A 26,224-nucleotide genomic window follows, 5' to 3' on the forward strand; every position below is an offset into this window, starting at 1 on the left:
CGAGAAACAGCCGGCCCCCATTCCAAAACCCCTGGTCTACAGTAAATGTATGACAAGATCCAAGATGGCGGCCATTAGCTTCCTCAAAATTCTCTACATTTGAGTTTAAAATCAGGATAAAGGAAAGATGTTCGGGCTCATACAGATCCAACACTGTCTTGGATGTTGAAGAAAACAAATATTTGTAACTGGAACTGATGATGATAATTACTAACGATGTGTTTCGAATCTGTGAAGCATCACAACCTGTACAGTGGACTCAAACATGACCTGCTGAGTTCAGAACGTGGACAGTGCTCGGCTCCAGACTTCAAATCCTTTAAATATACATCGTCTGCAGACACCAGAAATCACATGTTCGGGCTTACACCGCATTACCACCCCCGCGAAATGACTCATTTCTCTCTCAGGGTTTGATCCGTTCGGTCTGATAACATCCGGAAAGTCTAGAAAAGCTGCAAGATTACATCATGTTATCCTCATTCAAGTTAGACGCTTGGCCGGCAGGAGTCTGGTGCTCCTGCTCTGTCAGCCCAGTGGTACCAAGGATCCAATTTTAAACCTGGAAATCAAACTTATTTGGCTTCATTTGCCACTAAGCAACTTTCATAGGAATGATTGTGGCCCCGCCTCCAGCGCTGTATCCACCTCTCCTTACAGATCCAGTCAAGTTCAGAGTATCTGAGCATGCTCAGTGTGCCATCCTCACTTCTTAGTGTGATTGGGGAGACTTGAGGGACCTCTTTGACCTGAGGGCTAACTGAGCTAACACAGCTGCTGCCAGTGAGCGTAGATCACCTGATGTTTTCATGTCCTTACACCTTCGTTATTGTTTTTGTGTCATGTGAAGAGTCAAAAACAAAAGGCCATTTTGGTGTTTTTCTACCTGGACCCTACTCTCCCATGTTTGAAGAGCTGAGTAATGGGAACAACTAGTTTTGAAACTGGTCCAGAGTTAAGAGAGAGTGTGAAAACAGGCTGGAATATATTGGTAATGGGCATCTGTGTCGATGTACGTCTGGTGGACGTTCACTGACGGTGCACAAATGCCCAGAGTGGTTACATCGCAGCGCTCTCTCTCAGTACTGGACCAGTTTTAAAATGTGTTGTTCTCTTTAGTCACTTAGACACAAAAACATGGGAGAACAGCTGACAAATACTCAAGTTAAATACCTTAAAAAGCGCTCTATAAATAAAACATAATGACTTTTAGTTTACAGACAGTGCAGCCTGATGGACGTTAATTCAGTCGGTCCTTCACATCTCAGCAGGTGTTGGATGGGTTGTGATGACATGTGGTTTGTTATTCATATTCCCCTCAGGGTTAATTGTAACTAGCGCCACCATCAGGTCAGTTTTGGACAGATTAGTATAGAAGCAGCAGGTTCTTCACCTTCAGCTGTGAGTCATGTGACCTGCAGGTCGTCGCGGTGTCTGCTTCAGTGTAACTGCTCTCTGTTTTATCATCATCTTTTTTTTTTTTGTACTGCAGAAATAAAAGAATGCATAAAGAATGTCAGACAGGAAATAAAACCTGTCTGTCTGTCTCTCTGTCTGTCTGTCCGTTCGTCTGTCTGTCTGTCTGTCTGTCTGTCTCTGTGCAGTCAGTCAGACGGTCTCCGTCTCTGTCTGTTGTTTTAGTTCGTCTGTTTTCAGTTTCAGCCCTTTGTCCTGATCTGCTGTTATTACTGACCCAAACACACACACACACACACACACACACACACACACTCTGATCTGATCTGCTGAGCTGCGGTGAAAAGCAAAGTCTCTGACTGACTGCAGCTGAACAGTGACAGAAAACATGTAAAGGAAGTCATTTCATCTTCAGTCGGCCGACGATGATCATCGACTCATTTCACACTTTATGAATTAAAGACAAAAAGTCACTGAAACTACACAGATTTCATTACACACTGATCCACACTGCTTCACTTCTGCCATCCGAAGGTTGTTGTGTTGTCACGTCAGTACCGACGACATTATAGAAGGGTGCCGATGACATCTGCACATCTGTGTGATGCCGTACTGTGTGTTAGCATGTTCAGTGTGTTTCCATTAATGCACATGTAACGTCTACAACATATTCCGTTCTGCTTTTGTGTCCTAAGACTGCATGAAAGCAGTCAACACATCCTCACTGTGACCTCGTCACATGTCCACGTTTGGTCATGGACTTTCCACGTCCACATATGACGTCCAAGGTACCCTGGGTGTGTTGGTTGTTGACGTTCTGGGACGCCGTGTCAACTTCAGCCTGTTACATGCATTGTCTGTTTTCAAAATACACTTCTGTTTTCACAGGAAATGTACAGTTTGCATACAGTCTCTTTCAAAATAAAAGCACTACGTTGGTACAACACCACCAACTGATGTTTTTGTCCTTTAACACGTGGTTGGGTTCAGGAAAAAAGAACAGGGTTTGACTTTACAATCTTATGGGAAGCAGACTCCGGCCTCCCAGCTGAAAGATGGTGGTTGTTGGACCCATCCACCCCTCCTGCCTGCCCTACTCAGACTTTCTCCATCTTAGCTTTCATTGTTGCCCCACCATGTTTCCTCCTGATGCTGCCAGGCGTCATTAAACAATAATAGCAAATGGTTGTGTATCATACAGACATGAAAGGACGGCTTTTTCATTGGTGTCTGACACTGGAAGTCACTGACCAAGCGCCGGATTTCGACAGCTTCGGACTGAGACCGGGTTGAAGCAGCGGGGAGAAAGAGCCGGCCTCCAGTTTGTTTTTTCCTCGTCCTGGTGATCGGCACATCTGGGTGATGTCAGTATGTGTTGGATGTGTTTCCGTTCACATCTCCTACAGCTGCAGATTAACGCTGACACACAGTCCTGTTCTTATACATAACTCTCTCTGTGGTGCTGTGGTAGCTGATCGGTAACACAAAATTAGTGAAGGTAACTAGTAATGCATAACATATCACATTTTGAAAGTAAATTGCAGAACACTGTACGTATCATATCAGCGTTTCTAAAGTGACGTAGTATCTGAGCTGACTGTGGATGGTGTGACACCTCGCAGAGATGCTTGCCAAGCTGCAGACACTGTTCAACACCAACAAACAACTGATCCTTTTGTTTTACAGTGACGTCGCTGCATTTCCAGCAAATTTTTAGGCATCTAACGTGGGAGTTTCGTAGCAGCCTGTCCCTGTCTGTCCGTGCCCTCAGACGCCGACATTTTAAACCATAACCAAGTGGTTTGTGGGCCTAAATATAACCACAGCATTGTTGAAAAGTTTCAACGTATCCACGACATAACAACATGTGAATGTAACAAAGGTTCCACAGTGAGGTTTGTACGGCAGGTCATGAGGGTCAGGAAACAATCTGCTGTGTAGCTGAGAGTGTGCAGGTCTGAAACACCTGAACCCTCACAGTACGCAAGATGCAGAACATTACCCACGATGCCCCGCTGCGGGACGTGTCGAGACATCGAGCGTCGTGCGGGATGTGAGACAGGAATGAAGATAAGACGACATCAGTCCTTGACAGGGCTGCCTGTCTCTCTGCCTGTCTGCTGCTTCAGTTTATCACACAGGAAGAGCACTGTTACACCTGCAGGACACATGGAGCTGTTTGGGTTTAAACCCACTCTCAGATGTCTGACAGATAAAGACTTCATGAAGAAACACGTCCAACAGCTTCACCAACGTCTAAACCTGGACCAAACTTTTCAGCGGTACACCTGCAGGGCACATGGAGGGGTTTAAAAACCACCAGTTGGACTTCATGTCTGACCTGCATCACGTGGTCAAGAAGATGATCTCCTGACCTTGGACAGAGTTCAGTCTGTTACTTGAGTCAAACTACAGATACTCCTGGTCAAATATTACTCCAATACACGTGAAGTTGCTGAGTCAGGGTTAAAGTACTGGAGTAGTCAAAGTACTTTTTTTGAATCTCAGTGCATTGTTACATGTTATCACACAGAACCTGAAGGCTGTAAATCAACCTGCTGAATGCACTGACTTTCTCGTAGAGCCTGTAGAATGAAAGCGTGTTGAATGTGCTGCAAACTGACAAAAGGACCACCGCCTCTTAACATCGCCATCTGCTGCCGTCGCCATAGTAACACCACATAACCAAATACAACCACCTGCTGATGACCTCTCCTCTCTACCTGTCTCTACTGATCAGCTGCAATCTGCAGTCTGAGTAGAGCATGTGAGACGTAGAGGTGCAGGAACAAACAAACCACGCGCAGAACTGCACGATCACAGTTAATAGACTTGTGCACTTTGGAAGAGAAAAAAAAAATCATCTGCTGACTTTATAAAATAACCACACCTAAATAATATCAAAGCCAAAATATCCAATATGAATAAAGACACATCTGATCTTCATCCTCCAAATAAGAGCTCTACAAATTACACACAAAACCACAAATCCATTATTTATCAAAAGGAAAACACATTTCAAGATTTCACTGATTATAGAACTATTTAAATGATGTTCAGAACAACTGATCAATAACTGCCTGGTAGCATCCAGCTGAGAGGAAACAAACACGTTGACATGAACCTGCACTGCAAATTATCTCCGGTTAAAATATGTAACTGTAATATTTCACAATAAATTACATTATTATCACTTCACCTCACAGGCTTTTACTGTAACCAAATTCAGACTTTTATTGTGAAATTCATGCCGGTTATTTTACAGCAGTACTCTGCTAAATCACAGTAATATCTGGAGTTTAAATGTGAGATTACAGTGAAATACAGTATTTCTACAGGAGCATGCTGGTAAATCACAGTAATATGCAGGTATAACTGTGAGATCACATTATACAGCTGTCGTTTCACAACAATTTACTGTAAACACGAACAGAAACTTACTGTGAATGTGCACCAATAACAACAAATGCTAAACTTTATCCAAACTGAAAAAACTCTAAAAGAAAAGGAACACTGAAAGGTTATGAGCTGGACCGATCTGTCTCTTGTGGACTCTTTGATGGTTCTGGTTCATCTGTTCTGAATATTTTGTTCTTGTTTTGTCCAAACGGGTCGATGTGTTTAGATCAGTATCACAGAAACTGATTTTATTTTCTATGATCAATATATAAAGAATAAGAGGGGGTTGGACCAGAAATAGACTTCGTCTTAAACCTTCTGAACATGAATGATATTATTAGAGTTGCTCATTAGTTGCTTCTGTGTTGCTGAGGATTTCATTTGTTTTTGTTTTTATTGCTTATAGGTTTCATTTTGTGTTTGTTGTATTTTAACATGTTCAATAAACTGACTAAAAAGAAATTAATATTAATTATAAATATATGTAAATGAGTGTAAATAGAAGTCAAGGGTAAGAGTTGCAATGAAGCTTCATATATCTACGTTGAGCCTCCCGATATGCAAATATTAAATTTGCACAAATTATTAGGAAGAAATTAATTGTTAATATCAACAATTATTATTTTGACTATAGAGAAATTAATTTTACTGTTTTTATTTTTGTTGTTGTTGTTGTGTGTCCATCATTTACAGCAGACTTTATTCTTGTTATTTAACTTTTTCATCTTTTTACAGTTTTTTTTTATTGCTGTATGTAATTCTTAGTAGATATTTCTGCTACTTATTTGTTTTTTTATGGATTTTTTTTCATAATTTTATTGTGATTGTTATCATATATTATCATATAGACTAGCCCACTGAATGTGAACTCATGTCATTGCTTTAAAAGAACTTAATGCTCAGTCAATTTTCCTTGAATAAAGAATGGTTTGATTGAGAGTACTAGTCTAAATTTACGTTATGGATACGTTGACTTGGAATCAATCAAAAAGCAGTTGTTTACATCTACAGTTGCTATGACCACTACAGATTAAATGTTAAAAGGCCCCATAAAGTGCAGATCTTCTTAACATTGGCTGTATATATATCAAAAAAATCAATGAATCACAAAGAGTGATCGCTGAAAACATCAAACTATTTTGTTCTTTAACCTTTCAGACCCGATGAGACGACTCTGCTCTCTGTCATGATAGGAAATGATATTAAACGTGTACTGTGTTGTGTCTCTGCAGGTGTGTCACTGCAGCGGGAAGTCTCTCTGTCACTGCGACGGGGTTAAAGGTCAAAAGGTGAGAAGATCTCGACTCACTCAGATCACCTGTCTGAAAACCAAACACAATCTTTATGGTCTGAGAATGAACCCAGAATTTTTTACAGTTACTCAGCAACATTTTCTACAACATCCACGACTCCTGAGAGACACCAGAGTTCGTCACTGACAGAAACTATGTCAAAAAAATGTTACGTCAACGACTTTGTTTTCCGTGATGAAAAGGAGACGATGACGAGCCAAAAATAGATCTTGATAAAAATAACTAGGACAAAATCTCTGTTTTGTTTTCGTTGACAAGACGAGATGTGATGAAAATGTTAGGGGCGGACTATTGGACGTTGAAAGTTGAGGATTGTAAAGACGGCCGTGATTGTAATTATCCTCAAATGCAGCATGAGCGACAGGCTGGTAAACTCCAGTAAATAGTCTGCACCGGGATGTTTCAGTGTCCAACAGAAACAGTCAGAGCTGTTGGTGCGAGTTATTGATAGTAACTGTTACTAAAAACTGAATAAAGTGTTTGAACAGGAACAAATTGCTGTGATAAACATCAGACTGAATGAAAATGGACCATTTGTCAACACTGATTAAAAAATGAATTAAAAAAAGAGAAGATCTCAGATGTATCCCAACGTCAGAACAGGAAGTGATCAAGTCCTTCTGTTTTTAATTTCCTGTCAGCCAGTAAGACATAAACATGGTGATCCGAGTCACATACTTTTTCTTTTTACTTCATATTTTTTCTAATAAAATTAGGCCCTGAACTTTGACCCTCTTTCTCGTGTATCTGTTACCTTGGAGATAAAGCAAAGCGCCAGAGACGGAGGTCAGAGCTCTGCTGTTGCTACTGTGTGATGTGTGTAGTTTTAAGTTTGAGGTTATAACTGCACAGTGTAGATTCTAACATATTATATTCACCACAATAAAATTATATCAATCAGCTGCCAAGCTGTGGCTCAGTCGATGTGACATATCTTCCGCTGTGCAGAGGATTGTGAGTCAGAATACCCAGAAAATCATCCTGGCTTTCAAACTGCAAAATCAGACCAGATGCAGTAAAACATCCTGGTTGTATTATTTTACACTGCACTGACAGACTCTGTGTTTGGACTCACTGAATCTTTTTCTGCCATGTTAAATAATATGGCAGTGCACTGGGACACACTGAGACATGTCTATCCGACCTCACTGACCCTGGATCAGTTTATGTGTGCAGTCTGCTGCCCTCCAGTGGTGACCTGCTGTCACTACAGACCTCCATTAAACTAGAGCTGAACTAGAGTCTGATGGTTTTTAATGTGGCTCTGCTCAGATCTAATGTGGGTCAGCAGGTCTTGGTTCGTTAGTGGGGTTTATTTTGGAGCTCAAGACGTACAACTAATAACAAAAAATGTAATACTATTACAACTAATAATAATATAGGAATTAGAACTTTATTTATCCCGAAGGAAATTCTTGCGCCAGAGAATACTTCAATCATAGTAACAACAATTAACATTCACAAACCAGTAACAACCAGAACAACCAGTGGGTTCCCCAGGTCAGGATCACACACTAGGCCCAGTTTTTAATTCAAAATATACAAGGTTTAAAGTGTTTAAGGGGCAAAAAGCAAAAAATAGTGCCTCATGGAGTAACAACAGAAGTAAGGTCAGTACAAGGGTTACTGAAAATGAACTAGAATGTTAATATGTAATAATAATAATAATAATAATAATAATTAATGTAACATTTTATAGTGTTTTTCCTCTTTTCATCTGTTTTTTTCCTGTTCTGTTATCAATGTTTTTATTTTAAAGTACTTTGTGATGTTCTGCTGGTGAGAGGTGATATATACAAATACATTTATATACTAACTATGATGGAGTTTATGGTTCTATGAGGGTCTAATGGATGACAGACATTTCCTGTTTAATTATTACAAGTACGTAAAACTGTCCTCTAAGATAAAGATCATGTGAAGGTAATATAATTTTTTTATTCTTAATACTAAGACATTATTTTGATGTGTGAACAAACTGAATAAAAATTGAATAGACTTTAATATCACATCATAATAATAAATGTATTTATATATATGTACATATATAATTGATTTGAGAACAACAACAAAACATTCAAACCAACAGCAGAAAATGATTTAGATACCAAAGATTAAAAATAAAGATGTGATTTGAGCTGCAGTGGAGTCTGGAGTCTTTGTGTCTCAGGTGTGGTACCTGAGACCACCCAGGTGTGAACTCTGTGATCTCAGGTGTGTTCAGCAGGAGAATAAAGGCAGGTTCCTCTCTGCTGAACATGAAACGTCCATCTGTTCATTCAATGCACCTGGACCGCAGCCAGGATCTATGTACAGCTGAATTTACTGCCTTGGTGTGAATGGCAGGAGAACTGACCCAGGATCTGATCCACACCTCACGAGATCTCCCTGTGTTTCTGTCCTCCGCAGGGTGAACCTGGTTACCCTGGTTACGACGGAATTCCTGGAGTGATTGGTTACCCTGGAAACGAGGGCAACCAGGGCGCATCCGGAGAAAAGGTAACAACATCTGAACTGAACTGAACACAAAACGACATGTTTTCATAATAATGATGAGAGATCAGTCTTATAATTATTATTTTTCATCTTAGGCTGCGGAGTACCTCAGGGTTCTATCCTGGTACCCCTTCTCATTTTTGATATTATGTCGTTTTTATTGTTCCCAAATCAGGTGTGTTTTATTGTTGCCTCATTTGGAGAAGTTTATTGATTTGTCTGCAGATTGCTGACTCCACTGTCTGTTTTCGTCTCCATCTCAAACGTGACGACTTCAGAGATGATTTAGAATTTGATTGATCACATATTAGAGGCATGCATCTGTTGACTTAAGGATTGAAAGTGATACCAACCACAGGTCCAATCAGAGCATTCCAGCAGACAAACAATGACTGCCGGTTTCAGACTTGAAGTTTATGACTTGTTGCTTCTTGATTTGTTGGCCAGGTGTTGAGACACAACAATGACTTTGTCCCTTATTGTTTAATATAAAACATTTACTCATAAAACCTAGAGTGTGACTCCAGCTTCATGTACAGTCAGCTGAATATTGTTATTATTATAAATGTCAACAATCTCTGCAATTATTACTTACTATGGTTCTTTTCTTTTTTCTTTTTTGTCCTCAGGGTGAGCGGGGAGCAGCAGGAAGCTCAGGACTAAAGGGCTCTCGGGTAGGACTGATTATGATGAAGATTTCAACTTCTTAAACTTTGGAGTTTCTCTGACTTGAGCATCATTTTAGACACTTGACCAAAATTCATCCTGACAGATTTGGTTTCTTTATAGACCTGAATGAATACTGATAAAATGAATAAAAAAAAAACGGCCTCTCTGTCTCTGTATTCTCCAGGGTCTGCCAGGAAAACCAGGTTTCCCAGGACCTCCAGGGCTGCCGGTAAGAACCAACATGTAACGTTCAGAACATGTTCAGATAAAATAAAGAATGTAAAGAATTTTCACCTCTCAAAACTTATCTTTTAAAAAAAAATATATATATTTTTATTAATGTTAGAACACGTCTTTATTTCCAACATGCCTTATCTATGTTATTATTATTATTGGTTGTATAATATCATTTTGGGGTATGTCATTTCATTCTATTTTTGTATTACTGTAGTTGATTATTTACGTCACTGCAGTCCTAAAATGTTTGAATCCTGGTTCAACCATGTAAAGCACTACTTCTTGTGATGTGCTGCATAAATAAAGTTATTATTATCATTATTATTATTAATCATCATCATCATCATCATCATCGGAATATTAGTAGTAACAATAATGATTACAGTAATAGTCTTAATAATCATATAATAAACTGATGTTTCCAGGACAGCTGCCATCTTTTTCAAGTTCAAAAATCTAATTATTCATACCCTGAGACAATGTAAAATATTTACATTAAGTATTTAAACTGAATTTAAAAGCTTGAAATTAATGCAAAGTTATTTTAGGTTTAAATCATCTCCACATATTCCTGCACAACAAAAATGTCCACCTTCACAAGCAGTTTTAATCTATGAATGAGTATAAAATAAGTGGGGAAAAAAATCTGATAGTACGGCAGAAATATTTTTGAAAAAAAAAAAAAAAAAAATCAAACTGCAGGTAAATATTTTATCACCTGATAAATATTTTATCACCTTGTTCCTGTGTGACTTTTTGGACATTTATCATTTTCTGCTGTTCTTGTCTGTTTACTCAGGGACTCCCTGGACATGAAGGAGCCATCGGCCAACCAGGACTCCCAGGATGCAACGGGACAAAGGTTGAGATGAGGCCCAACGCCTCTTTATTTCCCCGTTAATCTGGTCTAGCAGATCGTTACTATCACAAAAGTGGACAGGAAGACACACTTGTGTATCATCTACAACGACATTGTATGTCTTCTAATGGTGTTACTAATTGGAAGCATGTAAATGGAGAATTGAATAGGACCAACAATGGAGCCCTGAGGTACACCACAAGTACGTTTTTAGGAATTGCTTAAGTAATCTACAAATTCTATTACTCCACCATGATTACTGAGGTAATTGAAAATATAACAACAGAACTATCAGGCAATATGAGGACATTTTTATTACCCTCGTAATCCAGAACTTTCAAGGCTGTTTTTTTCCCTTTGACCCAATGTCACAACGTTACTGTCTTCAGAATCCACAGAGTGAATTATTCTTTTTAAGATCCACCTTCTGACACTTCAGAGGAGGATCTACCTGAGACAAAAATCACCTGACCTCATTCACACAAACGCTGACTGATATTGATTGGTGTCTTCCAGGGGGATGTTGGTTACCCAGGATACCCTGGGATTTCAGGGCCTGTCGGCCTTCAAGTAAGTTCAGTTTACTTCCTGTACAAAGCAGCGACTGGATGATGTGAAAACATTCTGTTTACCTGAAAAACATTGTAATCACTGCAGGCTGAAGCTATGCTAGACTAATTGGCTCTGAGAAGCTAAAGCTAACTGTGTTCATGTGTTTCAGGGTCGGCCAGGACTGAGAGGTCTAAAGGTGAGCGAGCACACCTCAACAAATTTACATACTGTCATGATAAAACCCTGTATCTCCATGTTTTTCAGATGTTTGTTGGTATTAAATAAGAAAGTGTTTCCATCTGAATCATACACATGCAGTTTAAACAGAAATATCCATGTTATATTTGCCATTTTAGTCGTGAAGATAGTCTGGAGTTGATACGAATTTGAGAAGTTAACTGATGACAACATGAGCAACGTAAGCCCACCAGCTGGACTTAAAGCTACTCTTACCTTTCTTGCATTTCACAAAGCACACAGAAAAAATTTGAACATCCACAACTCCCGCCTCCCTCCAAAGTCCTACTCCTCCTCCCTCCTCCATTACGTCCTCATTACGACTATGATAGACGTAGGTGTTGGCAAGGTAACATTAGATACGAAGATAGAAGAGGAGAGCGAGTGTAACGTTACAACCAAGACAGTCAAACGCAACCCCAGAGTTTTAAAACTCAACCGGAGTCAGTGATGACTGATGAGTTTTAGAATAAGGTTACAGTGCTAATGTTAGATAGTAGCGTTGTAATAGCGGTGGAAATGTTATGCGAGCGGCTACGTCAGTCGGAGGCCTCCACGTGGGGAAGAAAGACAGGACGCTCGGTCAATCATTGCATTCAGACCGAATGGAGTCGAAGATTTCTTAGAACCATATGAGAATGGTATAATTAAGAGTTTTTATCTCTGGTGGAATTCACTTACATTTTAGTGTGCCATCAGCTTATTAATAGCATTTTAACCTAAACAAAGAAAAGCGTAACATTTCCAGAAAGGTGTGTCGCTTTGAACAGAGGACATTGTCAGCTTAATAAACCCCTCAGCCAACACTTCATTTTTTATGTGAATGCAGAACTTTTTAAAGTCATTAGCTAATTATAAACCAAGAAATCTTTCTGTATGTGTTTCCTTTACATATCAAGAGAACCGTTCATCCGATCTACTTCACACATGGTGGGTGTAGTGCAGGATACACAAGGACGCGCAGTGTCAAATTTGGTGCAATATTAAAACATGACACATTCAACTGGAATAAACTTTGAATGAAAAACTGACCAGCAGCAGGGGCGGGGCTTGAGGGCTCTGCAGACTGAGTCCACCAGGACGCAGGATATACTAATGCTACAACCCTGGAGTCAAAGAGCACGTGTGGATAGCTCTTAACAGTGCCACTCTGCCATTGTAACTTAAATGGTATAAGTTTGCCATACTTACGACTTACTGCTGGCAAAATAACCCTGCTCATTAAATCCATTCTCTACTTTATAAATACGTTGGTTATGTGTCACAGCAAGGGACTAATATGCCTTTTTGCAACAACAACCTGAAAAAGTCATGGAATTTCCCGATCACATTTTCCAGTCCTGAAATTCGGCATGATCATTGAACGTTTTGAAAAAGTCATGAAATTTTTTTAATGAAACTTTTACAGTAGTAGTAGTAGTGTGGATACCTGTCCACGTAATGTAACATAATGGCAAATTCATTTTCTGTAGCTGTCAATGTAACGTAGCCCTAGTACGTGTCGATGTGTGACAATATTTTGTTCAGAATCACGTTTTATCATTTTCTCCTTGGTCTCGTCTCTCCCTTTATGTAAACCTAGTCACTGACGTTATGTTTGAATAGAATTTGAATCTAATATGTTTAAAAATGAAGTTGAATGAAGGAAGTTTTGCCCATGACAATGTGTGGATACCGACCTTTGCTAAGTGTATGTCACCTGTATTTCGGACCACAAGTTGCGACGACTTCGGTGCCTTTTCTGAAGGGCGGCTTTAGTGATTTTGGGGCCCCAGGTAAACACTGTCTTGCTTTACTTTTCACCTTCTCTCTGACTGGGAATGTTGGTATTGGCAGTGGTAGAAGAAGAGGCGGCTCTTGAGAAAGCTGCAAGCAACAAAACCACAGGCTGAACAATCAGTCTGCTCCAAACAGGCATGTTTTGTCTTTAAAACCCAGCAAGGGTAAAAAACATGAAAATCTTTATCCTAAATACTCCCCATCTGGAACTTGCTCATCATCTGTTTCTTTAAAATAGTAATGATTGTAATGATATCAACACTAAGTGAGTTCCAAAGTGTGGGTGCAGAGTAGGAGAAGGCCCTGGCCGCCATTGAACTTCTGTTTCTGACGGTTTCTGGTTGTTTTGTTTTCAGGGAGACACGTACAACTATCCTGTCCCTCAGGATATTAAAGGAGCACCAGGACCACGAGGACCAGATGGAGAAAATGTCAGTCACTTTCACTTGACATCCAGATGAGACAAATGGTCTTCCTCAGTGTGTGATCTTATGACACATCACCAGTTACTGCCCACATGTAGACAAGAACAGAAGTGTTGTTCATCTGACTGGATGTTTTGTTAGTTGACCCGTAGTATCCCAGCATGCATTTCACATTGACCCATAAAGGTTTTAATATTTATCTCAAAGCTGTTACTGTGTAATTGAATTAAGTTTTTATACAACTTTTTATGTGAAATCTAAGCATTTATATTTTGAAAGGAGGTCAGTTTCTCTCAATAATATCCAATTTGAATTCATGTAATTTCTTAATCATTATTTTTATTTTTACAAAATGATTATTGTTTATTTCTCAAAAGTCTCAAAAAGTGAGTCGTGTTCACAGACACCTCTGATTGGTTGGTGAAAAGAATTGTTTGATTGGCTAGTTGAGAGTGTCTTCTGATTGGCTGTTTGTGTTCCAGGGGCTGAGCGGAGATCCAGGTGAACCAGGCCTGCCAGGACCACAGGGATCCGCTGGACTTCCTGTATGCCTCAGATTCTGAACTGCCAAAATTTATTTTAATGTTTACAGTGATTCATGACTCAACTGACATCAGCTGTTTTTGTTTTTATAATTAAGGGCAGTCCAGGGTTGCCGGGGTTACCAGGAGAGAAGGTTAGTGTGCTAACGGGCTGAACTAATCTGAGAGCAGTTTGTATCTACAGACGTGTGCAGTGACACAAATGTTTTGTCCCCCAGTCTGTGTAAATACAGACAAATATTGACGTTGCACCTTTACGCATATAATCTTTTTGCCTTTTTTTAAACTGCTGTTACAAACCCAGACTGAAAAAAAATCAGACACTGAAAAAAAATCTTCTTGCTAGCACGAAATAATATCTTATTTGCACAAGTTAATATTTTGTTTGTTCAAGTTAAAACCTTGTCTGCACATGTTTATATTTTGTTAGCACAGTTTGATATCTTGTTATCACGAGTTAATATCTTGTTTGCACAAGTTAAAACCTTGTTCGCACAAGTTGATATCTTGTTTGCACAAAATAATATCTTGTCAGCAGAAGTTAATATTTTGTTCATACACGTTAAAACCTTGTTTGCACATGTTTATATCTTGTTAGCACCAGTTAATATGTTGTTATCGAGAGTTAATATTTTGTTTGCACATGTTTATATCTTGTTAGCATAAGTTAATATCTTATCATGAGATAATATCTTGTCAGCAGAAGTTAATATTTTGTTCATACACGTTAAAACCTTGTTTGCACGTGTTTATATCTTGTTAGCACAGTTTGATATCGTTTGCACAAGTTAAAACCTTGTTCGCACAAGTTGATATCTTGTCTGCATGAAATAATATCTTGTCAGCAGAAGTTAATATTTTGTTGATACACGTTAAAACCTGGTTAGCACAGTTTAATATCTTGTTAGCCCCAGTTAATATGTTGTTATCGAGAGTTAATATCTTGTTTGCACAAGTTAAAACCTTGTTTGCACGTGTTTATATCTTGTTAGCACAGTTTAATATCTTGTTAGCACCAGTGAATATGTTACCATGAGTTAATATCTTGTTATCATGAGATAATATCTTGTTTGCGCAAGTTAATATTTTGTTCATACACTTTAAAACCTTGTTTGCACGTGTTTATATCTTGTTAGCACAAGTTACCAATGTTTTTTTTTCCACTGGGATTTGGACGCTCTGTAGTCAACATGTCGGGGACTTTATGTCAGAATAATTTAAATTTCAGTCAATAATCACAACTTATCTTCACCATAATTTTGAGGCACTGACGTTCAGTCATGTGACCTCAGTCTGGGATCATTCAGTCCTAACGATGCTTTTTATTTCCTTTCAGGGTCAGGAGGGCCCCAGTCCAGTGATCCCAGGGCCCCAGGGACAGAAGGTAAGCTAACGGCTAATGCTAAACCCAGGGTTATGACATAGAGTGACATCACCTGGTAATTCACACTCTAACCTGTGAAACACCACTATCATCATCATCATCATCATCATCATCATCATCATCACCATCAGCTGTGTTTGGTTATTAGGGTGATAGCGGCCCGCCGGGGATTCCTGGACAGAAAGGAATTAAATTGTACGCTGAAGGACCCAAAGAGCTGAAGGTCTGTCTGCCTTTCTATCTGTCTGTGTGTCTGTCTGTCTCTCTGCCTGTTTCACTGATATGTTTCATTGTTATATTTCAGGGAGAACCAGGTGCCATTGGACTGAAAGGTTGTCAAGGACTTCCTGTAAGTCAAAGCCGTCTCACAGTCTGTCTGTCTGTCCGTCCGTATGTCTGACAGAATCATAAACCTACAGCAAAGAAAACGTCTCTTTTTGTTATTATCAGAGAGTCAGAATCATGTATGCGCATGTTTTCTCCTCCAGGGTGTGCCGGGGAAAGTGGGAGTTAAAGGAGAGAAGGGCGGCAGAGGTGATCCGGGCTCACTAGTAAGAGAAAGACCTGTAGACACTTGCACTCACGATAACATAGATCCCTTTTCAAAATTGATTTTAACTCATGACCTCGTTTCATTTTGTGCTCTGACCTGAACCTCATCAGAAACCTGGACAGGTGTCGGTGTAACATGTTTGGCGTTTGTGTTTCAGGGTAAACCAGGGAAGGATGGAGTCCCTGGAGAGCTGGGACAACCGGTAACATGCTAAGCTAACAGCTAGCTAATATGCAGTGTAGACACTCTGTATTGATGGAGGGTTCATGTGTTGTACAGACTTTAAAAAATCTGATGGCTGATTCTGGTTTGAAATTAAATTAACGTGAGCTGTGTGTCTGCAGGGAGAGCCAGGGGATCGTGGGTACCTCGGTCCTCCAGGTATAGAAGGAGCCACGGTGAGTACTTGGTGAGGTACAGGAAGTATTACCGGTGTAGTACACTCACTACTTTGTCAGTGTGTTTATGATGTGTGTGTTTTTTTAGGGAGAGAAAGGTGAACGTGGTTTCCCAGGTCTTCCAGGAGAGGTGAGTGTTGTTTTTTTTGTGCAGAGTAAAATGTTACAGGAAGAATGGCCAGGTTAATAAAAACTAAAAATCTCAGGTCTGAGGTCCTGGTGTGTTCATGTTGGGGATGATCCTAATGGTTTATTTCCCTGATATTGAAATGGAGGTTTAAACTAAGACTAGTTGACTAGTTTAAAAGTAGGACAACACTCAGAAGAAGGTCAACATAATTTTATCTGTCTGCCTGCTGCCTGGCGCACAATGCACTACTCGAAGTCGGAATATGCCATGTCATTAAGGTCTTCTTGAATCACTCTTAGTACGGCCCTTCCTCTGGGACCACTTTGCATTTGGAGACCCTACCAGGGGCTTTGCCCCAGACAACACAGCTGCAGGAACACAATGACACACAAACCCCTCCGCCATGTTAAGATGGCGATTCTTGGAGGAGGAGGCCCCGGGGCAGACCCAGAACATGCTGGAGGGATTACATATCTCATCTGGCCTGGGGACGCCAATGATGACTGTGTAAAGGTGCACCATCATGGCTACAACCAGAGAAAAGATTTGGCTATAAAATAAAGGTTTAGCAGTTTTTCAGACAGGCGTTGTGGGCCATGAGAAAGGCGGGGCAAAAAAATGAGGGTGGGGCCAACAGACTGCCAGTCCTCATGTTAAAAATATGATTGTGTGTTTTTATCAGATGGTTTGGACACACATTATGCTAAAGGGCCGGCGTGGTGTCCCTGGGCCCCGCGGACCCCCAGGAGTCCAAGGAGAACAAGGTAGTATAGAGACCAACACAAAGGGTTAACAACATCTTATGTTTTATGCATCAGTTTGTAGTTCTGGGGACTGCTGATGTTGATGCAGCTCATCCAGTGTTTAGAAACCTGTTGGTCATATGATCTTATAGTTCAATGTTTGAGACGAATGGTGTCGTCCTCAGTAACATTCTTCTTCTCTGCTTTCTTTCAGGATTCATTGGTTTTCCAGGAATGCAGGGCGAACCAGGTACCCTCCGTCTACTTTTTCTCTCTGTCCTACAAGATTGACTGAACCTGTTTCCCTCCAGACGTCAGGACTCACACAGATTATAATAATGATGATAATGCATTTTATTTATAGGCGCCTTTCGAAGCACTCAAGGACGCCTTACAAGACACAGTTAATGAACAAGCAGCAATGTGTCCATAGATCATAAAGTCAAACATTTCAGTAATAGACAATAAAAAGTTCATTAAATAGCCATACAAAAATTCTAATTATACAAAAATTCTAATTATAAAAATTCCGTAGTAGATCATCATCAGTGCAGGTCTTGATATGTGTCACCATTAAATCAGACTGAATATACCAGCTTGAGAATGAGATTGCTAGTTTGGTTCCTCTGTAATGACAATAAGACTCTTACTCTTCTCTTGAGGTGTGGGTTCCACTGGTCCACCGGGCCCCCAGGGGCCACCTGGCTCAAGTGGCCCCAAAGGAGAACCAGGAGAGCCGGGGCCCGTCATTGTCGGGCCCCCAGGAAAGACTGGAGCCCCAGGAGGTCCTGGAATTGTAGGGGAACCAGGAGAACCAGGAATACCAGGTGATGGAGGGTTTGTGTTTGAGGTCCTAGAAGTTTATACACGTCTTTGTTGTGACAGTTCAACTTAGGACCCAAATGCAAACACAAGCAGGAAACGGGTCCCTGTCAGTATTTTTTAATGCTTGTATGATAAAATCTCCTGGAGATATTAATCCAAATAAATGACCTGTCGAGCTCCGCTGTTGTGGCGTTTCTCTGAAGAGGCCCCGCCCTCACTTCCAGCATATCGTGCACAAAGACTGGGGGTACTTCATAGGATACACATTAGGGGTAGCAGGGGGCTGGAGCCTATCCCAGCTGACACTGGGTGAGAGGCAGGGTTCACCCTGGACAGGTCACACCAGACTATCACAGGGCTGACACATAGAGACAGACAACTATTCACACTCACATTCACACCTACAGTCAGTCACCAATTAACCTGCATGTCTTTGGACTGTGGGAGGAAGCTGGAGCACCTGGAGGAAACCCACGCTGACACGGGGAGAACATGCAAACTCCGCACAGACTAAAACTTTACACTTTAATGACTCTGACATGATCAGAGATCTGTTATTCCTCACAATTATGTCAACAAGCCTCTGCAAAACAGTCCAATCAGGAATCACAAAATATACTAAATTAGGGAAATTCAAGTGTCGATGCTGCATGTGAGGTAAAAGACAAATAGTCAAAATGAAAAAAAGAAGAATAACCATAGCTGCCAACTCTCATGCATTCTCCATGAGAGTCACGCAATTGGTTGATTTCACACGGTCTCATGCCACACCTCCAATTTCTCACTGGAAAAAAAAAAGGTGCTGGTAGTCGTTCCACTCCTGTACGGTAGGTGGCGCCACCTTACATTCTCTGCATGTCATTACCCCTCTCTCTCTCTCTCTCTCTCGCTCTCTCTCTCTCGCTCTCTCTCTCTCTCCCCATTTCACTCTGTCCTATCCATTAAAGGCGAAAAAGCCCCCAAAAATAATCTTTAAAAAACCCTTTACATTTAGTGTCTTATATGTGTTGTGAGAGCATGTAAAGGCATTTGGAGCTTTGCAAATGTCAAAAATGCTAAATTAGCAGCAAAGAGTACTTTATGTTAGCATCTAAATTAACTAGAAGCCTATTGCTGCAGCAGCCATCTTTTCAAGCAACTGGGCAGAGCAAGCAGTCGATAGGCAAAAAAAATCCACTGCATATGTTCATTGACGGACATATTTAGCAGAATTGAGCCATCGTTTGTTTATGTGATTGAAATTATGTGATTGGAATTGCACTCATGAGTTAATTTGGTAGTCACCACACTAACATGATGTAAAATAAGGCAGATTAGAAACATGATTCATGAAAAATGCAAGAGACAAATTTATATTAATATCCACACAGCATTTATTTATTTTTTAATATAAATGTATGTCCATGTAATAGGCCACATTATGTTAAATGAAGGTTTTGTGGTTACCTGCTGTATTTGGTAAAAGAAAAAAATGAAGTATTAAAACATAATTGTCTGTGATATTAGTAATTTTCAAGGTAATAATTAATAGGTATTAATGTGTAGGCCTAAACGACAAAATTGTGGTTGGCCACACTGAATCTCACTCCAAGGTTTTTTGAGAAGTTGGCAGCCCTGAATAACAAATAATAATGATAACAGTAAGAAGAAGAAGAAGAAGAAGAAAAATGAAAAGTAAAATAAAGACAGTGAGCTTCTCCAAAGGAACAGGCTGAAATTCCTGTAAAGCCTTTTGTTCTGTTAGTTGTGGAGGCCCTCAGGGGAGCGTCTTGGAGCCTCTGATCTTTAAAAGGAATCTAAAAAAAAAATTGACCACCATTTAATTTCATCAAGAACTTTTATTTACAATTAATTGCAACAGTAAATGTTTTAAAGCAAATATAATGCTGACCCAGTTATGAGTTCTATTAACACAATGAGGAATCATTAATTTACCTGACAAAACACACAATGTTGATACTAAACAGTAAAATGTTTATTGACAACATTTTTTTTTTTTTTGCTAAAATATCTGATCTCACGATACATTATCTGCTTGTGGCATTGTGAAACTTTTTTATGATTATGTTTAGATTCTTGGTTAAGTTTGAGGAAAAATTAGAAGATGTCTGCTTAGTCACGTGGTTAGCCTAGCTTAGCAGAAAGACTGGAAGCAGGGGAATCTGCTAACATAGCTGCATCGAAGAATAAAAAATATACCGTCTCAGTCTGATTTAATTTTTGTCTTCTCTCTGTCAGACCTCCTGCCTGGAAACGCAGGTCCTCCAGGAGCTAAAGGTCTAAAAGGCTCAGTGGGATTTTCTGGAATCAGAGGGGAGGAAGGACAGATGGGTGAGTGGGTAAAAGGAAGGGGGAGTCGTGATGTCCCATGACATGATATTATATGATATACTAATTCAGTGTTGTCATTTTACTGTAATCTGACCTGGACCTGAGCTTCAGAGTTAAAACTGAGATTTTTAAGAAACAAAACAAAGAGTTGTGGGGTCTTTTGTATAATTAATAATTGTCGCTTGTCAGGTGAGAAAGGGGAGTTGTGCTCCGTCTGTCCAGTTATTTCTGGCCCTCCAGGACCTCCAGGTAAACCAGGAGAGCCAGGTGAAGATGGGAAACCAGGTAAGAACCGCACTTGACTCAGTTGTCTTTGACTCTGATCAATTTAGGTATTGATCCTGAGTGTTAGCTAGATGTCAACACCAACCCGGTAGTTGTCAAATACTGGTGCTTGGGTAGTGACTTCCAGCGTCAGACACTAGATGAAAAAAGTCTGACTTTAATGCTGGAGGCCAGTGTTCACTTCTCATATGATAGTAAAGCCAAGTGTATTTTGAAAACAGACAATGCATGTAACAGGCTGAAGTTGACACGGCGTCCCAGAACGTCAACAACCAACACACCCAGGGTACCTTGGACACCATATGTGGACGTGGAAAGTCCATCACCAAACGTGGACATGTGACGAGGTCACAGTGAGAATGTGTTGTCAATACTGTCATTTAGCAAAGTAAAAGTGATTCATTTTTGAGTTCTTAGTTGTAATTTAATTTCCTAAAAGATGGCACACAGGAACACAATATGAAGATTATAAGAGTTAGTCAATGTTGACTACACAATCTGAAGATATACACCAGATTAAATGATCTCAACTTTAAACACTTCATTTATACTGTTACAAAATATTGAAACGTAAAACCCGTTCACGGCGACCAGTCCAGCAGACAGCAGCATCTGATCCAGACTCAGATTCAGTGTGAAGATGTCGAGCAGGTAAAACTCACCTGTACGTCTCTGTGATGTCCTTCTGTTTCCAGGATCAGACGGTTTTCCAGGACCCAAAGGTGACAAAGGGTTCAAAGGTGTCGAAGGACCACCTGGTCCACAGGTGAGCTCACTCTGCACCTCCATAAACTCTTCTGTCACAACTGTAGATTTCAGGGGACTGACTCAGTCACACATGTTTGAGTTTGTGGATGTTTAGAAGTAGTTTCACAGTTTGTGACATTTTCTGAGTATATGAATGTTGAAGACACAGACACCACCACACAAGTAGAAATGCTCACAGCGGTGTTGGCCACTTGTTTAGGCTCTGTGTGTCGCCTTTGCACAACTTAAAATCAGTCTTCACTGTCTGCTGTTTTGGCTTTAGGGCCCCTTTGGTATCCCTGGCCTCCCAGGATCCCCAGGACCTGTTGGTGATCCTGGGATCATGCAGAGGGTGGGGCAGAAGGGTGAGGACGGGGACCGGGGGGTGGCAGGACTACCAGGTGTCCAGGGGAAAGACGGATCTCGAGGATTGACGGGTCCAAAAGGTGTTCTGGGACAAAAAGGAAACCCTGTGAGTATCAGATACATCATGCAGACTTAGGGGGGTCGACCAAAAACACTAAGACCTGAGACACAAAGAAGACAAGGTTCATGTGGAGGGGACTCCCTCTGTTGGCTTTGTGGATACAGCAGTTAAGATACTACACAATAACCACCTGATGTCAACCTGTTCATGCATATGTGTGGGACGTAGAAGGTCTGTTAATGAGGCTCATAGTAACAGACAAAATATTAATCCAAAAATATCAACAATATAAAAATGTTTTCAGGTTGGTATTACTTCTTAAAATACCCTCAACATTATAGTAAGAGCCCTGTTTATTTTAACATCTTTAACATTTTTATTAAAAGCACACATGGGTTGTCGGGTCACACTTTACAGGCCAGTCTGTAAATTTACAAGACCTCCACCTAATGTGTAATGACTGTTGAAGCATTATATAGACCCTTTCAGGGCCGACATCACGATGACATCATGTTATCAGCTGGAGGTGCAGCTGCCTCTCCCCCACAGGGCTGTAGGCCACATAGGAGTGTTAAAATGTGTTTGTCTTGTTGTGTTATTGGGAGCCAGAATAGAAGGAGTCATGGCTCAAAACCAGCCACCACTGCCCGTCAACAAAAACAAAGACAACTATGGTTAAATGTGATAAGACCAAAGGACTGGACGGAGGCCATCATCAAAAATGCTCACATGTGCAGCGCACACTTCATATCAGGTTAGGGAAAAAGTATTTCCTGTTGTAGGGATGAATAAGGTTATGTGTATTAAGGGTTATCATGTCCACCTCATCAGAAACTGGGGAGGGATTAAGAGGAATATTGGATTTCTCTGGAACGCTAACTTTTTAGCACATTAGCTAACGTTAGCTTCCATAGCAAAACAAACAAGTGTGGTCCTCCTTTGTAAGATTGGCTTCCTGTGACATCATCCATCCACTGAGTGAGAGCATACGGGTCGGCCAGTCTGGTCCCGTTGGTCAGTGTTTACTTATTCAAGTAACACTGGCGGTCCCGGAGAGTGAGTGACCTGACATGGTGCGTTGGTAAATTCAGTCTGACGCTCTACACTAAAATGAGAGCCCTGTTGGTGGAAGAAACGGAGCGTTATATTTCTACATGAATGAACCAACGGTTAAGTTAATCACACATTCACTCCGCTCGGCGCTCTGCTGCTCCGTCTCCACAGACAGAGTGTCCAGAGTGCGCTCTGCCACTCTGAGAGTGCGCTGCTCTGGATAACCCAACGCTACATTCAGACAGTGCTCCCAATTTATCAACGCTCCAGTTTGTGTCAGAGTGTGCTCCCACACTCACAATGAGTGTTTCTGAATGCACCACTCACATCATCTAAAACAAGACAACAGAACTTGTTAGCTAGCGCTAGCTAATGTCTGTGGAGAACTGTTTTGCCTCCACCTAAGCCCTGTCTTTATAGAACATGTTAAATGTACAGGGTGAAAATTGCAGATTTTGTCCTCCGTTACTCCGAGAGATGAAATGAGGAGATCTTTTATGTCCAGTATGAACAGGATGAATGATTACAGAAATAAAATCTTGTTTCAGTGTTTATGTGAATCTGTCCTTTAGCCATTAAAGTCATGATTCTGAGCTTCCTGTCCCTTTGAAGTGACAGTGAGTTTTGTTTCTTTAATGCTGCTCAGGGGCCTCCGGGTACGAAAGGTGAGAGGGGCCCGCTGGGTGAGACTGGTCCCAGAGGACTAACAGGACAGATGGGACCTCCAGGACTACCTGGAATTGGGGTTCCAGGACTTCCAGGACCTAAAGGCAACGTGGGAGTCCTGGGACAGCGAGGAGATGCTGGAAATCCAGGTGAGAGTGTTTGGACTGAAGTGGGTCAAAACAAGAAGTTACACGTAACTGGCTGTAAACACAGGCACCAGTGACAGCAGTCGCCGAAGGCATTATGCTTTCATCCGTCCGTCTGTCCCATTCTATTGGACGTGATATCTCAAAAACAACTTGACAGAATTTCTTCAAATTTGGCACAAATGAGAGTCAAGGATGAATTGATTAGATTTTGGTGGTCAAAATTCACCGTGACCTTGTGTACGTCTCATTCTCATTAATGACATATCTCAGGAATACCTTGAGGGACTTTATTCAAATTTGGCAAAAAACATGCACTTTGAGTCAAGGATAAACTGATTTTGAAGTTGGTGGTCGAAGGTCAAAGGTCACTGTGGCCTCAAAAAACATGTTTTTGGCTGTAACTCAAGAATTCCTACGCTTTTTTTTGACAGAATTGCACATAAATGTTTAACAGGATAAAATAATAAAGTGATGACATTCTATATCCAAAAAGGTCAAAGGTCAGCTTGACTGTGACATCATCATGTTTTAACGTCATATCTCAGGAACAGAAGGGGAGACATTTGGTCAGACACTGAATTGGTGACTCTAATGTTGAAACTGTGCTGATTGTATAGATCTTCTGTGTGTGAAGCATCCATGTTTTAGAGCTTGTAGCTTCTTTGCAGCAACATTGAAGCATTGTCTACTGTCACGGCTACATGAGTCTGGACAGACATGGATATAAAGCGCATCTTGACTGCTTCGCCGAGGCAGTCAAGATGCAAGTGGTTATCAACTTTTTTTCTTGCAAGATACTTCCTGTCTCTGCCGATATTTATCAGAGCTGCCAGAGGTCAGACTGAAATTCTCTGAGAGAGGAGAAAAGTTTAGGGGGCACTTGAGGACAAAACCAGAGTAATTTTTGAGGGTTCTTGTTGGACACAACTGCTCAGAAATGCAGTTTTGCAGCACTGCATACAATCGTGTTTGTTGATGTTGATTAGACAAAGTCAAAATTGTACATGGGGTCTTTAATCTGGATAATTGTAAATAATAATTACTTCATCAATAACTCTGAGGCAGGACTGGATTAAGCCTTGATCTCTCAGTGTGATTCAGACACACTAACAACCACTGTCTGTCTGTTTGTCTGTTTATTCAGGTGAAAAAGGTTCTCCAGGTGAAATCAAAACCTTTCCAGGAGATCCAGGACAGAAAGGAGAGAAAGGTTTATCTGGAAATCCTGGACCTGAAGGTGAGACAGGTGGATCTGCTGTAGCTTCGAGTGTCAACATTATTTTTGACTCACTTAAAAAGAAAGCTGATCATTTTAAAAACAGGTTGAAGAACAGACGCTACAAAACATGTGTACCCTCTGACTCACCTGTTGTCTCTGCTGGTCTCAGGTGTGACAGGACTTCCAGGTGGTCCAGGAGCTATTGGTCCAAAGGGAGAAAGAGGAGATGTAGGATTTTCAATCCAGGGGCCTCCAGGGTTCCCAGGGGTCAAAGGTCTGGTTTACGAACATTTCGAATAAATCAATCAGCTGAGAGTTTTAAGAAGATGATAAATAATGGTAATATGTTGTTTTTGTCTGGATCAGGAGTCAAGGGCCCTCCAGGAGCTCCAGGTGATTCAAGATTTGGTATCAAAGGACGGGCGGGGCCGTCAGGTCCCCCAGGGATGCCGGGGCCCAAGGTAATGTGGACTCATACAGACAGAATGTCCTCAACATAAAGACAGTGAAGGATCTGAAAAAACAAGTCAGAATATCAGCAACATTGGCACTGAGTTTGAAACGACACATCGAGTTGAAGCATCTGATCAGTCTAAGGAAATATGTGCGAGTGAATGATGCTCTAAAGATTTTATTCTATATAAAAAGAAAAAAAAAGATTAAATGGAATGTAAACTAGTTCATTTAAATTGTGAACTATGAACTTGTTCATTTTATACCACAACTTTAACTTGGCGGAACGAGCTGACACAAAGCAGCAAGCTAAAAGTGTTGACATTCATATGACATGTGACCGTGCCTCATAACAACATCACACTACTTCCTGTTTTGCTGCTGGATGTAAACAGAAGGCGTGTTGAGCTTCTGTCATCCTCTGGTGATTTCCTACTTTCATGTCTCTATGATCGCAGGGGGACAGTGGTATTGGTTTCCCAGGTCAGCAGGGTCAGTCAGGCCCCCAGGGGGAAGATGGATCTGTGGGGCTCCAAGGAAACCCCGGACCCCAAGGTCTAGATGGACCTCCAGGACCTCCAGGACAAGACGGACCTCCAGGACCCAAAGGTATGTCATTTAAAATCTGATGAACCTGAGGTCTTAAAACACCCGAAGTTATCTTTAGTGAACTGAAGTGTCTCTCAGGTCGTAGTGGTCTGGATGGTTTACCTGGTCCTGTTGGTGCTGTTGGACCGTGTTTACCTGGAGATCCTGGACCTGAAGGAGAGCAGGGACCCATGGGCTTCATTGGATTCACAGGTAACAAATCTACAAGGTGGAGACAGTAGAGTTTGTGTCACAGTACAGAATCCAACATCTCATCTGACTCTCATGCCCTTCATTTCCTGAGCAGAGAGTTTGGTAAAATTTATAAAACTCCTGTATAACAGGTATC

General features: G+C 40.8%; 1 protein-coding gene across 1 annotated transcript in view; it reads left to right on the top strand.

Moving 5' to 3' along the window:
* col4a3 (collagen, type IV, alpha 3) overlaps positions 1-26,224 on the top strand; it is a 45,428-nt gene that overhangs the window by 2,166 nt on the left and 17,038 nt on the right. The window contains exons 2-31 of the mRNA XM_050065275.1: positions 6,048-6,104; positions 8,538-8,627; positions 9,254-9,298; positions 9,478-9,522; positions 10,330-10,392; positions 10,906-10,959; positions 11,111-11,137; positions 13,314-13,388; positions 13,865-13,927; positions 14,023-14,058; positions 15,261-15,308; positions 15,457-15,531; positions 15,613-15,657; positions 15,797-15,859; positions 16,019-16,063; positions 16,206-16,259; positions 16,348-16,389; positions 17,072-17,153; positions 17,347-17,382; positions 17,795-17,959; positions 20,196-20,288; positions 20,478-20,573; positions 21,269-21,339; positions 21,604-21,792; positions 23,447-23,615; positions 24,760-24,852; positions 25,004-25,108; positions 25,201-25,295; positions 25,746-25,896; positions 25,975-26,088. Of these exons, the coding sequence (XP_049921232.1) occupies positions 6,048-6,104; positions 8,538-8,627; positions 9,254-9,298; positions 9,478-9,522; positions 10,330-10,392; positions 10,906-10,959; positions 11,111-11,137; positions 13,314-13,388; positions 13,865-13,927; positions 14,023-14,058; positions 15,261-15,308; positions 15,457-15,531; positions 15,613-15,657; positions 15,797-15,859; positions 16,019-16,063; positions 16,206-16,259; positions 16,348-16,389; positions 17,072-17,153; positions 17,347-17,382; positions 17,795-17,959; positions 20,196-20,288; positions 20,478-20,573; positions 21,269-21,339; positions 21,604-21,792; positions 23,447-23,615; positions 24,760-24,852; positions 25,004-25,108; positions 25,201-25,295; positions 25,746-25,896; positions 25,975-26,088 (2,386 nt within the window). The remainder of the gene's footprint in view (positions 1-6,047; positions 6,105-8,537; positions 8,628-9,253; positions 9,299-9,477; positions 9,523-10,329; positions 10,393-10,905; positions 10,960-11,110; positions 11,138-13,313; positions 13,389-13,864; positions 13,928-14,022; positions 14,059-15,260; positions 15,309-15,456; positions 15,532-15,612; positions 15,658-15,796; positions 15,860-16,018; positions 16,064-16,205; positions 16,260-16,347; positions 16,390-17,071; positions 17,154-17,346; positions 17,383-17,794; positions 17,960-20,195; positions 20,289-20,477; positions 20,574-21,268; positions 21,340-21,603; positions 21,793-23,446; positions 23,616-24,759; positions 24,853-25,003; positions 25,109-25,200; positions 25,296-25,745; positions 25,897-25,974; positions 26,089-26,224) is intronic.

The sequence above is a fragment of the Epinephelus moara genome, chromosome 2 (assembly GCF_006386435.1).
Source record: "Epinephelus moara isolate mb chromosome 2, YSFRI_EMoa_1.0, whole genome shotgun sequence".
NCBI lineage: Eukaryota > Metazoa > Chordata > Actinopteri > Perciformes > Serranidae > Epinephelus > Epinephelus moara.